The sequence below is a fragment of the Nylanderia fulva genome, unplaced genomic scaffold (genome assembly GCF_048542155.1).
Source record: "Nylanderia fulva isolate GAGA-0341 unplaced genomic scaffold, ASM4854215v1 Scaffold40, whole genome shotgun sequence".
Classification (NCBI taxonomy): Eukaryota; Metazoa; Arthropoda; class Insecta; order Hymenoptera; family Formicidae; genus Nylanderia; species Nylanderia fulva.
The window spans coordinates 413,585-427,907 of record NW_028190477.1 but is presented as its reverse complement, the minus strand read 5'-3'; the positions used below and the strand labels follow the sequence as shown (position 1 = coordinate 427,907).

The following is a 14,323-nucleotide window of genomic DNA, read 5'->3' as shown; positions in this document are numbered from 1 at the left end:
ACCGACCTAACGAGGGTAACTAGCCGGTATTACGGAGGGAAATATTGGTCGGGCGCGAATCGCCCGCGACAGCTGCGCGAAATCGCAGGGACTCTCTTCGAGAACAGAGTCGTGTCCTCGTTACTTTAACGAAATTATTTGAGACTCCGAAATTTCCTATGTTAATTAATCCATAAATCGATACGTAGATCCATTTACGAAAATAGTTTCACTTCTATGAATATATATATATATATATAAATGTTTTTTTGCGAGCTGAAAAAAATATTTTCCCTTCAACAGGATAATGTTTAAAATATTATATCCTCTCATTATAGCGTGATTTTTCCATAAATATATACATGTATAGGTATATTAAAAAAAATTGCTTATAAATGATTTTATATATATAAAATTGATAAACAGTTTTTTAAATAACGCGCGAAAGTTTTATATTATCAGAAAAAATATACGTTGCATAATACGTCGGGAATCATTGAATCAAATATGTATTTAATAAAACGTTGAAACGAATGTAATAAATAATGGCTAATTGCTCAATTTGCGAATTTTTAAATTGTATTAAATCTATATTCTAAAAAGAGAGAAGATAAAAATGTAATGTATTATGAATATCTCCGGGAGGCGAATTACTTGTATAACACGTATGCGCAATAAATCCGAGGAAAATTGTGCGCGTTTAAGCGCAAGATACGCAGAATTATATTTCTTCCGACAACGTTTATCAATGTTTCACGAGTCATACGTATCATAGCGTAGAACAACATGGGGTGCATGGGGCGCGCACTCTCTTTCAAATCATATTTTTATTCTTTTTTTTTATAGCGATGTTTCGGGAAATAAAAGTTTCGAGTCTCGAATTCGCGTCCATATCAATTCGGGGGAGTGTTTTCACACAAATATAAAACATTTTACTTTTTTATCGCTTTCGACCGATCCAGATTGTCGTGTGGTTATTTTATAACCGCCGTGTATATACACACACACGCGGCAATCCTTTACCCAGGCTGGTCGGCGCGCCGGTTCGATAGTTCACGGCACTCGGTCGAAGTTTTCTATCGGAGAAACTTTTTTCCTATAGAGAAGAGCGTTCTTAAGGGGTCATGACATCGCTCGGAGAGCTTTCGCACCGAGATTATCTTCCCCGCCGCCTATCGATAATCGATTATGCGAGCCGATGGTCGCACGTGAGAACCTTAAGGCTGATGTTACACGTGAAGCATAACGGGAAATTGTGCCCTCTTGTTGTTGTTGTTGTCGTTGTTGTTAGGTGTTGTTTTGGGACGACATTAGATAATATATAACGACCCATATAACGGATGAAACTTGTGCAATATCTTATTTGAGCGTTCTTCTCGCGTTTTCTGCGCGTCACTTATATTTCGGTAATTACGATAGAAAGTTTCGGTCGATCGATCGATTCTATTTTTTTTTCACGTGTGTAACGGAATGTAAGAAGGGAAATAAAAATATAAGAAATTTTTCGTTCTATTTACGCACGATTCTTGAATTTTTTAATATTTCACACATGCCGCTTCTCTCAGGTTACAGCCACGAGATTTATTATGAGAAAGATTTTATCACATTCCGCGAATAATTCCTTCGTATCTTATCATAATCGTAATGAAATTTTCCGGATAATTCAATTCCGTTTCGCGATACGTTTCTAATGTAATTAATGCGCATATAACGTCAAATTTTACAAGAGACAAATATAAATGTTTCCAATTTCGGCGAACGAGATTTAATGAAGGAATGATTATTTTATCGAAGTAAAGATCATTATCCGAAAGATAATAAAATAATAAAGAAGAATAAAGTTTTCGTAGAGCGTTACGTTCGCTCTGCCGCGCGAATTAACAAGTTAGGGGCGAAGAAAAAGAAAACGCGTTCGATTCGAGGACAAGCAGTATATTTCGATAATTCAACGTTTCTAATCGATAAGTCACGTTCCACTTGCGCGAGCGTATCGAGACGCTTCGGTAATTTCAATATTCCGAGGCGCGATGATAAATCTTTCCGCGGCGCGTAATTGCCGGACAATATAAAACGTATACGTCGACGGTGAATTAAATCGTAAGTGGAAAGTAGTTAAGGTCCGCCATCGCCCCGACACAGACAGTGGATGAAGTGATTATTGTCGGAATGCGGTCAGGCGGGTAGGTACACGGAGAATGAGTACTCGCGGGTACACTTCGTTTCCCGTGTTTTCTTTCTCCGGGATTCGGATAATTTATCGTCGTAACTGCAAAGAGAGAGAAGAGTAAACCACGCGCGCGCATCGGTCATATACCGATATATAATCCCGCTAAACGAAAGGAAACGTAATAAGCAAGCCATTGAATGGCGATCCATTGAGAGAGAATTTATTGATCATTTTCGTGACTTATTCAAACCGCGATTGAACGCGCGCGTAATATTATATCCCCGAGAAATAATAATTAGAAGGCATGCGACGCGTTAAAATTAATTATTACACACGCGATAAAGTTCAATGATATTTAAAAACAAATAGTAGATATATCATCGTGTACACAGTTTTGTACGTATTATCGCATTAATTTTAAAATTCTATTTATTTTGATTTGAATATTATGGCGTTGTGTACGCTATCAGAAAAAAATCATGTAATATCAATATTATATATCAAACATGAAAAATTTTATATTAAAGCATCAGATTTGTGAAAATTGTTTATATTATTCAAAATATAATGGGGAGGATGAAAAATCAAATATCATAAGTTTGCTAGGCCGGACGAAATTAAAAATTAGATATCTCTTTATTTTTCATACTTTTTTTTTATCGCTGACTAACCTTTATGATATAACGAACGTAATATTATAACTATCGACGTACTCGGAGCTAAATGTGGAGAGGAGTATATATAAGTAATGACATCGACATTTTCGCGTAAAACATCGAATGCTCGCAATACGTGGTGTCTCGTGATTTCTCATAATTAACAATATGATATAAATAATTTCCATCTTTCGAATTAATAAATTTCTATCTTCAAAATTATGCAAAATTACTGCAGCATATGTTTAAACGATCGATATAACGTTTAAAAATATTATTTAAGAAAAAAATCGTCGATATGGGAGCCAGATGAATCAGAGGGTTAATATGATGCTCGATGGGCAACATTCGCACTTTGCCCGAGAATTACCAGCGAATATTGCTTCGAGGGCCATCACTAGACGCAAGACCGTCCTTTGGCGGTCGGTTGTCGTAGGTGGCAACGAAGGAGATGGCGAAGAAGGTGGTGTAGGTCGAGGCTACAGCAGTGGTAGTAACTATAATGAGTGGCGGCTGTGTGAGCGAGCAAAAGGCAAAGAGAGAGGGAGAGAGAGAGAGAGAGGCTGAGGAAGAGGAAAGCGAGGGGATGCGAGGGCGAAGAGTTAGGTCGAGCAAGGGCGAGATGGGCGAAGGGAAGAGGGTTGGAGAAGGGCGGAAAGGGCGAGTGTGGGAAAACGTGTAGCCTCAGCCTCCACCCTTTTCCACCCTGCCGCTGCTGCTCGGTCCAAGAGGGGCGCAGGAGGAGATGGTGGAGGAAGAGAAGGGCGGAAAGGGGGTTGGGCAGGAGGAAAAAGGGAACTCGGAGGGACGGTCGAGGGAGGTATGGGAGAGGGGTTGTCGCACGCCTATCCGCTCGATAGCAGCTTATAGTCCGTACACATTCACTACCTCCCTAGAATTTCGTGCCCTGCGTTTCTTTTTTTTTTTTTTTTTTACCCTCTCTTCGGATATTTCGTTCGAACAAAAAATGCATATACAACATTGAGATTTCATCCGGTCGCGAACCTTATTTTCCGATTTACGAAGCATCTTTCTCTCGAGCCTCATCGAATACCGCGATCGATCCACTCGGGATCTTTTAAAGATGTGAGAGAGAGAGAGGTTCTCGGTTTTTTTTTTTTTTTTTTTTTTTTCCATCAGCATCACCGCTCGCGTTAATTTTAGTCACGAGCGAACTTTAGTTTTCCTAAATTTATTTCTACACTTTAGCTAGATTTTACACAGTTCGGAGAAACAAATGCGCGAATATTTTGCAATAAAATTTCTTGAAATAACTCGCTTAATTAATCGACGAACCTTCTGTCTCCCAAGCACAACAGTAGAGACAGCAATGAAGAATTCTAACCAAAGAACATGTTAATGGATCATTCGGTTATAGGAGTTATTTGAGAAGGTGGAAGGAAAGAGCGCGTTTCCGGAAGGAAAATACATACTATCGAATGACGATTATACACAGTGCCTGTTTCTTAGCTTTGGCGCCTTTGTGAAACCGTATCTCATTGTGTCTCGGATAACAGAGACGTCGGCGGAATTATACTGCGAGACGCGGGTCCTAACACGAGAGAGCGTCGCGCCGTAGAAGATCTCCCGCTTGAATCGTTCGGGAAGGACGTTTCTCCCTATTATCTCATTTTAACAGCCGGACTCGGCGTATCGGACGGAGAAAAGTCGCTTCAAAGTTGCGCGCGAGCGAGCGAGCGACGCGGCCCAAAGGCCCCTCGGCGCGTTTTAATTAAAAAAAAATACCCTCGGCTGTGCGCGCGAGCACAAAAGCTGAAATTACTCCAGGACGAACATCCGGGAGAGTGAGAAAAGAAGCGCCCGACGTCTTGAGACTTCCGCGCTGGGGATATCATTAAGCACACCTGGATCTAATACGTGCTCGTTCGCAAATTGTGGCACTGAGATATACCCTCTCTCTCTCTCTCTCTCTATCTCTATCTCTCTCTCCCCCGTCCTCTCGCCAGCCTCGACAGAGCGACGAGGGAAAAAGAGAGCAATGTTCAGAACGCTCGACCGTTTCCTAGGTCGCCGCCGACGGGTCTTCGTCCTGGAAAACCCTGAAAATTGATTTTCCAGGCGCGGTCTCCCGCGTTACCCACGCACAGGTCTCTCTCGGTTGCATCGATTTTCACCTGGTTTCCCCCCTGCTTGCCACCCTCTTCTCTCTCGCCACCCATCGTGTATCCCTTCTCTCTCTCTCTCTCTCACTCTCTTTCTCTCTCTTATCCTCTCTCGTTCTCTCTCTCTCTCTCTCTCTCCTGCCGCCACCTCGTTGCCAACCACCGTCGTCGACTCAAACCGAGGGTTCATTCAGAATCCGAGAGGAAAAAAAGAAGCGAAATCTGGGTCAATGGAGGTTTGAGAAATTCGCGATAGTCGCCGTCGTTCGTTACGGCTTGCCATTCGTTCGAGCGACAAGCGAGGAATATCGTCCGTGTTGATTTCACGTTGTTTCAAAGGCGAATATACTCGTCGGTCGACCAAAAAAAATCCGCGCGTTTGACAAAACGCGAGACTAACAATCCTCGTCGTTCGGATTTCGCACCAATAATAAACCAAGACCTCCAAAGTCAGACAGACTGATATATAATTCTAGAAAATTTCTTTTATTTTATATGCTGTAATAAGAAAAAATTGAGCGCGACTCTCCGTTTCATTATTAAAGATATCTAATCTGAAAATCTGACGGAGAGAAAGTCGGAGCGAAAGAAAGCGCTGGAGAACGAAGGTTAAAGAAAATGTCACTCTGCGATTTACTTTAACTGCTGTTACAGAACCTTATACACAATCGTGAGAAATCCACGCATATAATCGTAACGAGTTAGCGACCGTTTAGATAATAAATTGTACATTTCGCGCTAAATGATAGCCGAGATTCTCCGAGAGAGAGAGAGAGAGAGCAACTCCCTCGCGTGTCATTATCGTTGCCTGGAAATGAAGGAGGAGGGTCGGGTTCTCTCGAGTGCATTAGAAAAATATCAAGGGCGATATTTCTTCCTGAACGCGCTGCTCGCCGCGCCTCTCGTAACGAGAACGAGAGAAGAACCCCCGAGGCTGGGGGGTGGAAAATGGGGGAGAAGAAAAATGCGATACGGAAGGTCCTGTTGCGCTTTTCCTGATGTCCGGAACTCCATAAAGCGAGTTAAGTCGGACGTATATACTGCTTTCGAGTCCGAAAGTTCGAGAAGTTGGTGCGTCGCGAGAATCTTAGAGTTTTGACTGCGTCATAACATAGGATAGACTTTTGATCTCAATCGTGTTGAGCAAATACTTGTTGCAGATATATGTATGTGGATTATAGAGAGGAAGAGATTTTAATTCTATTTAAGACGAATTATTATTTTGCTTTTCATTAAATTAATTAAATCCCGAAGATTTTCTTTAAAATAAAATACGTTATTTTCAATTGAATAAAACAGATTTGAAATTATTAATATGTGAGACGAGATACGTAAAGATATTCAAAGGAAATCAGAACCACGTAGATTTGAGAAGAATTGCAGGTTGCAATTGATATTTCCTACGGCTGTCAGCGAATATCTGTTATATGATTAATTCTTGATACTAAATGAGATTATGCTGAAATTAATTATTCGGATATTTTCAGTTTGGTAGATTGGAAATATTATCTTCAGATTTCATATATCGCGTATCGATTATGTATTGAGTTGCACGGTTCAGAGATATTCATTATTAAAAATATGGTAAAAATATACGTAAATTATTTGTGAATACAAACGTTTCCATTACAGAAAAATATTTACATTGATTTTAATATTTATGACATATTTTCTTGTATTTCATTTCTATTTTATTTTTACTGTTGAAAATGCTTAAAAAATGTAAATATTTTTTCTCTATATCCTTTTACTTTCATACGTATTAAATACATCCTTTGAATGGCGCTAGTATTATTAATCGTAATGATCATGTCGAAACGGTGATAAGTTAACAATAACATGCCACTCGATACATAATTTATTTTATGGAGAAATATAATTCAAAAAAAATTGTCTGTAACAGAGGTTTACGTTCTTAACCAGTTCTTTCCGCTCGGAGAATTCTCGAATTTCCCATAAATTACCATAATTTCCCAACCCTAAAAAAAGGTCGCGCCCGAGATCGCATAGGATCCTCAAGTTCCACCCCGATTACGTCCATATCAGAGACGAGTTACAATTTACGAACGACTCGGCCGTCGGGAACGAGCGCATTTGCTTTCCATCGGCGTACGGGGGAGAACACTTTTCACACCCTCGCTCGAAACACCATAAAGCAGCCGACGAGGCGGGAAGGTCGAGCGAAGTCAAGTTGGGTTAGGTTAGCGTCGTGAATGACGGAGGAGGGTCGCGTTTCGCCCCGATAAAGTTTGTTCGATCAGCCGTTAGTCTCCTTCTTATGGTCCCAAGCGCCCCTTATCGAGGCAAGCTTTAAGCTGCGTGTGTATATTTCGCGTGAGAAGTTCACAAGTTTTCGACAAAGGAAATATAAAAAAGCACGTACGTATCAGCGCTCAAAAGAAAAATATTAAAAAATATAAAAAATGTAGGAAAACATGCTATATAAGCTTTCGCGATGAAAAATTACGGAATAAGCAGAATATATAAGCGCGATCGACTCGTTCTCTTTTCACCCCTTTTACTCTATATTAATTACGCATAAATTAATTTTTATCCGACGGAGAAAAAAAAAACACGGATATTCACCTTGGAAAAATCGAGATCACCGTTCTCGTAATATTACGTACACACGTGCTGCTCGTACCTTTTCCCGCGGACTTGGAGGTCGGGCACGTTATGCCGGAAAGCGTGCAACGGCCGCGGACGAGCGTTTAACTTTGTTCCGAAGTTCTCCAAGGTCGTGCCGGCGTGGCGCGGCGCGCCCGTTGTAGGTCGGTGGCACTGGAGTAAAGCAGCGAGAGAGAATTTCCCGAGGCCGCGTCATAAATCTCTATCTGCTGCCGGGGGTAAACGCTCGCGGGATAGACTTTGGCGACGACTGTAATTTCGCGCCACCGGGGTGTTGTCTCGCCGCCCCACGTGTACGCGAGAACACGTGTGTGCGGGAGTGCATATCTGTGTGCGTGCGCCCATAACGGTGAACGGTAAAGGATTTATCTGCCCTGTTTTTCTCCTTTCTTTTTCCTTTTTGTTCGCGCACGAACGAAGGGAGAGGGACGCGCTTATTGTTTCTCGGACGCGCTTCTTGTTAAATATGTTCGATGTGACGCGAGAGAACGCGCACTTTAATTTCTGCGTTAATTATTCCTATTTAATATTATCTTCGAAATATAACCACGCGCGCGCAATAATTAAAAACAGAGTGCAATGTTCGTTTTAGATTACATATATAAGAGAAACTTTATCTTCATAATATTCATATACTTTGATAAAAATATTTTTAAATAGTCATATATATTATTATTTTCTACAGACATCATCTGTAAATCAAATTATCCTATATTTTTGCGTAATTTGAATCGGTGTAGAGCTTCAAGCTTCAAACGTGGAAACGATTAGAATACGCGTTAAACGCGACAAACAAGGTGTAACGCGTAAAGGGACTTACGAAGTGACTCCGGCACGTAAATAATTTATTTGTAGTCACCGAAGTAACTTCCGCAAGTGGCGAGCAATTATATCTAGCCGCACGGACGGAACAAGGCGGAGTCATAATCCAACTTTATGTGGCAAAGTAGAAAGAACCGACCACACATACACGAGTCTGACCTCCAAACTGTTTAATCCTTTTACGTCGGTTCTACCTCTGTAATGCCCGCAAAAGCGCGCGTCGCAGCATTCAACCGCCAAATTGCCGCGATAATACGGCAATACAATGTTATGGCAAAACGTGGAGAAACGTCGAATTACAAAACTCCCTGAGAATTACCTGCCTGACACAACCTGCCACTTACTCGCTCATCCGGACGATCGTAAAAACGATCGTTTGAATTTTCTGTGCGGGGGTATCGCCGATCTGCATAATCGCGGTGGAAAAACCGGGGCGAGAGTACCTTTTAAACGTTTCGCGTTGAACGCCGTGTTTGTTTTCGCGATACGAAATAAACGATCGCGCGCATTTGCCAAGCATTCATACGTCAATATTTAGAACGAATTGTCGTCCATACGATTTATCGATGTTTGTACGCTATATTTATACGCGCTATTTATTATTTATACAATGGAAATTTGCGATTCATGACGCTAATTGTCGCTGTTGCAACATTCAAACACAAACATTCGCCTACCAAGTCAACCGCTAATCGTTTGTACATCTTGCACGGGATTAATTTATATCTTAATGTTAGTAAAAGGAAAATTCTCTCTTCATATTCGCGTGAAAGTTCGGTGTAAGGAAAAACGATTTTAAAATATTCTAAAAATTTATCATTGTGCTTTACACTTTGCGTGCAAGTTGTAAATTAATTATAAAATAACATTAATTTTAATTAATACTGGGGAATTGTTATTTTATGGAAATGACAATAATTGAATCGGTTGTTTGAAAAATTATAATAAATAAAAAATTTCAATGCTTAAATTAAAATTTCGTGCAAGTCAGTATCAGCAAAAGCAAGTTATTCTCAGATAATAAAAATATATCTTTTAAATGTTCGGGGAAAAAATGATGATAAAATTTGCTGATGATTTTAGTAATCCACGCAAAATGATACCACCGCGAATCATCGACAATGGAAACAACAATGGTTGTCATTTCTATTACAATAGATACGCTCGCTTCTGTTCTAACAATTCCATTATCTCCGCGCGAGAGCGCTGCCGAGGGGCGAGGCTTTATTATGCCTATCAGAAAATTTAGATCGTTTATTTAATGGGATATAAATAGTCGAGCGCGGCCTATTAACAAAATACGGAGTATTTCGCGCGGAACAATAGCTTTGCGAAGTCATTTGGCCGTTCATGCGACGACTGCAATTATACGTTTCGTTATAATAATGGCCGCAAGTAAGCAATTTAATGCTTAACATTATGCAATTAAAATTAAAAATGGATTACGTAAAATATCAGGGACGTCAATTTCGTTAAAAATTTTAAAAGCCATCCGCATGTATGTGCTTCGATGATATACGTGTAACATACTCGACTGTAATAATAATTTCTTTTTTTTTCATAGTTATAAAATTATTATACGCGAAAGACGTAAAAAATATAAAGAAAATCTCTGTAAAATATGATAACTTATGAGTTATTTGATGTAAAGATTTAATTTTTTTCTTCGGAAATTTTAAATCAATACGACAGAATTAATTCAAAAATTAGTGCTCCGTTATCTGAAGTAATGAGATTCATGTTCATTATGTTTGCAATTGCGATACCCCATTATGATCTTACAATTAATTTATATAGTTAAATAATTTTGTATAAACAAAAACACACATAGCAGGAATAATGTAGACGCTAGATAAAAATTGCAAATGTATAAACTGGAAGCCATTCATAACCACAAGGCATTAATTAAAAAATAAATAAAAAAATAATAAACAATAAAAAATTAAAAAATAATATAATTTGATAATTTTATTTATATTCATTGTTCCTCTTTTCAGGGAAATGTTTGCATCTGAGTGGTCTCACGCCCGAACCATTGACAGCGGACGACGATTACAAGCTTTTGCGCCTCGGAATCGGTTTTACAAATATGGTAGCACGTGCGACGAAAGGCAGTGCAGATCTCACAAGAAAGGAAATTAAAGAAGGTCAGTATGCCGATTGCATTTAGTTCGTCCAAATAAACGGCGAGATAATTACGAATGATTGAAAATAATTATTGCATAAGCCGATATCGCTCCGACGTAATTCGCGAGAAAATTAATCTAAATTTCGTATTATATTCACGTTATATATTTTTCATAGCGCGATTTATATTTTATCGCGTGCAAAAGAAAATAGTTATTTTTATAATTATTTTTATTAATAAAATTTTATTTATTACTCTATATACTTTGATTCCTTAATTTTTTCGATATAATTATATATTGGAAAGATTTAATTGAAAATTAAAATCTACGAAATTACTTTGTAATTTGAGATTAATTTATCAAGATGTATATACAAAAATATTTTTGTATTACTTATAGAAATTTGAATTTTCAATATTAGGCATTTTATCGTACGTTTACTAACACGTGCTTAACCAGGAATAAGATTTTGTCCAACAAGAACACGTAGTAAGTCTCAAGATTTACATGAGAAAATGTAAGCGATAGAAATTCGAGAAGCAAGCGAATCGACCAATCGATTTTACGTTTTCGGACGTTCTCGTCTATGACTGGTTGATTCTACTTACTCAAGTTCTTGCTTATATTTTTTGTAGGTCCTATGGATCCTACAACAACGACTAGGTCGCGCCACCAGATAGCACAGTAGTATACCTAGATTTTATATATTCTTTGGTTTTCCACCTTTGTCTAAGCTATTTTCTTCACACGTTTTTTCCCAATAATTCTTCAGATAAGAAATTGTGCATATATAATATTGCTCGAGATAAAAGTGATTAAAAGTTTTCGCGATGTTTGTGAAAGTTGTTTTAAATATAAAAATAAATAAATAACACATTTAAAAATATATTTTACAAAATGGCAAAAATAGTTCGGATAAAGATCATTAACCTTGTGCCTATGTGCTGATTCGATTAAAAATATCAACAAGAAACGCCAGCAAGAATTAATCAGACGTTAAACATAAAGAGAAATAATAGATTACGCAATATTAAAAAAAAAATGATAAAGAAAAAGTTATATTTCGGACTATAACTCGCGAGATAAAAATAATTAATCATCACGTAGTTCAGGTGTGATATGTATGTTGTGTGAGATTTAATGGAAATAACGATAATAATTGGGCCAAGAAACGGACGAGTGGATATAATAAAAGCTAAATAAAAAAAAACAATAATAATAATATAAAAATCTCAGATGTCATGCGGGATGAGAGAGAGAGAAAGAGAGGGAATTGGTTATTTCTCGTCGCGTTCAACTTACACGTGTCGCATTTGCATGTCGTGAACATCTATAGTCGCGCGTTATCTCTTTCTCGTCGCTGACTGAGTGACTACTCTCTTGTGGTAACGCGACATGCATGTGTGTTAGTAAAGGGAATTATGTCTGCCGACTAGACGAAAGAAGACATCCAGCAACCAACACGGATCATTCTGTTCCTGTATTTGTGAATATGCTGTTTTACAAATATACATAAGTGTATGTATCTGTGTGTGTGTGTGTGTGTGTGTGTGTGTGTGTGTGTGTGTGTGTGTGTGTGTGCGCGCGTGTGTGTGTATGTATGTATGTGTAGTGACCCAAAAGGAGGTCATGTTTTAAGAACAAATTTGTTAAGAGAAACTGGTCCTTTTAATTTTTAACGCAAATATATTAAAAAACGTACGATTGTTAATACTGATCGACATTATAAATTTATGACATGTTTTAAAAATATATTTTTTCTCGAAATTTGTAAAATAAATATGTGTGCTCTTTACTACAAGTTACGTATTATGCATGTACTGAATTAAATAAATATATATATATGCCGAAAGAAGATGCAATTAAAAATAAACAATGCTCGTAAAATATAAATCGATGAACTAAACGAGTTAGATTTTATAATATATAATGTACTAATCAACTTCGCTTATTTTCGAGTGCATCTTTAATTATGTCACAAAGATAGAAAGTTTATTTAATAATCTACCTTCGATAAATTTCGTACTAAACGACATTATTCGTCCAATGAGAGAGATATCTCGTCAAAATATTATATCTCAATATCTTGAAAGACGAAAGAACGCTCGAGCTTGTAATCGTAAGTGAGAAAATTATCGGTAACACATCTTGGAAGAAAAATTCTATCGCGCGTCGCCATTAGATACAATTCCGGTCTCTGTTACACGCATCACCGAAAACGAGTGAGAAAGACGATAAGCTGGATCGTGATCGAAGGGTGCTCACCGTTTCGGTAATCATCGATATTTTGGAGTAAGAGATTATTTTCCTCCGTCGAGGCAGAAGTCCACATCATCCTCTCCGAATGTTCACACTCGGGTGAACTGTCGATCACACCTTCTTCCATTCCGTTGCTGAAAACCGTAACCGTTTTTAACCACTCCGAACTCCGAGAATATCACTCGCGGCCATGCGTGTGTCACGACGCGGGAAACGACAGTACTACCAACTTTTAGTCATCTATCCCTAAGGCATATCGCAACATGCACCGTTCTGCTGAAAGCTATGTGAACCCCATTACTCAAAAATGCCGCTCTAACTTTAATTTAATTTGTTTAGCATTAGAAAATGTAGCGAGTTTATTTAATTATTTATATTGTATATTAATATATTATTAATATAAATATTACACTATATATTATACATAGTATATATTATATAATTATGTAATATATGATATATAATGTGTTATTAATATTATAAATAATATTTTTATATTAGGTAGAGAAATGTCATATTTAAATTAATAACGATTATGTTAGAGAGAAAGAAAGAGAGAGAAAGAGTAGCAATTGTTTCAAAATATCTTACAAGATAGAACAGAAAAGTGTTAAATATATATATATATATGTTATTATTATTATTAATATTATATATAACATTTCTATTAGATATTATTTACATTTGTATTTGTACAAATCGAAAAATCTGATATTTCTGAAGAAATCACACTTAAATTAATAATTATTAAATTAGAGAGGAGTAATTTATTCCAAATAGCTTACAAGATAAAATAGAAGCGTTAAATGCGTTCTCATTATTATTCAATCACCATTAAATATATTATTTTTAATGTTCTTATTTATTATCACAATTTACTCCGAAATAATAATTTCTAATATATAAATTTAAGTATAAATCTAATCTATGTATACATTAGAAATAGTAATTTCTAATATATAATTCTATGTATAAATCTAATCTAACTATAAATTTTATTCCGGATTATTTATTACGAAGAATATTTAACAATCATTAAATTATTCACTCGCGCGTCAATTTCTCGATATCTTTATATATTAAAATTGCGATTTGCCTGTCGTACCGGAAATTCATCGATGACATTAATGCGATATCCGGAGCATCGTAGAGCCAATATCTCCTCTCTCCAAAATAAAATATTCGATAAATTAATATAAAGCCAAAAGCATAAAAATGAACGGAATAACGGTGTTGGACACTTTACTCGCCGCTTGAAATGAAATTAGCGTACCGGTTACGGTAACATTTAAGGTTTCACCGACACGCTTATTGCGTTAACTGACATGCATTAAGTTTCGAAAATATGAGACACGAGAGTCATTATACGATACACGATTGTATAATTGAAATGCCGAGAACGACAGAATAAAATTTAAATATGTGGCAAAAATGTTTGAAAGCAAAACATAATATTTTTTTATAATTCTTAATTGTATAATTTCTCTATAATTTTGTTATAATTTTTAAATTCTTTTTAACTTCTCTATTATATACACAATAATTACAATCGCATCTGAT

General features: G+C 37.1%; 2 protein-coding genes across 2 annotated transcripts in view; one reads left to right on the top strand and one right to left on the bottom strand.

Annotated features, from left to right (window-relative positions):
* The window catches only part of Dnmt3 (DNA methyltransferase 3), a 135,359-nt gene that overhangs the window by 107,546 nt on the left and 13,490 nt on the right, over window positions 1–14,323 (bottom strand). The gene's annotated exons all lie outside the window — the stretch shown is intronic.
* The window catches only part of Tdg (Thymine DNA glycosylase), a 109,779-nt gene that overhangs the window by 87,032 nt on the left and 8,424 nt on the right, over window positions 1–14,323 (top strand). The window contains exon 7 of the mRNA XM_029309662.2: window positions 10,373–10,522. Within this exon, the coding sequence (XP_029165495.1) occupies window positions 10,373–10,522 (150 nt within the window). The remainder of the gene's footprint in view (window positions 1–10,372; window positions 10,523–14,323) is intronic.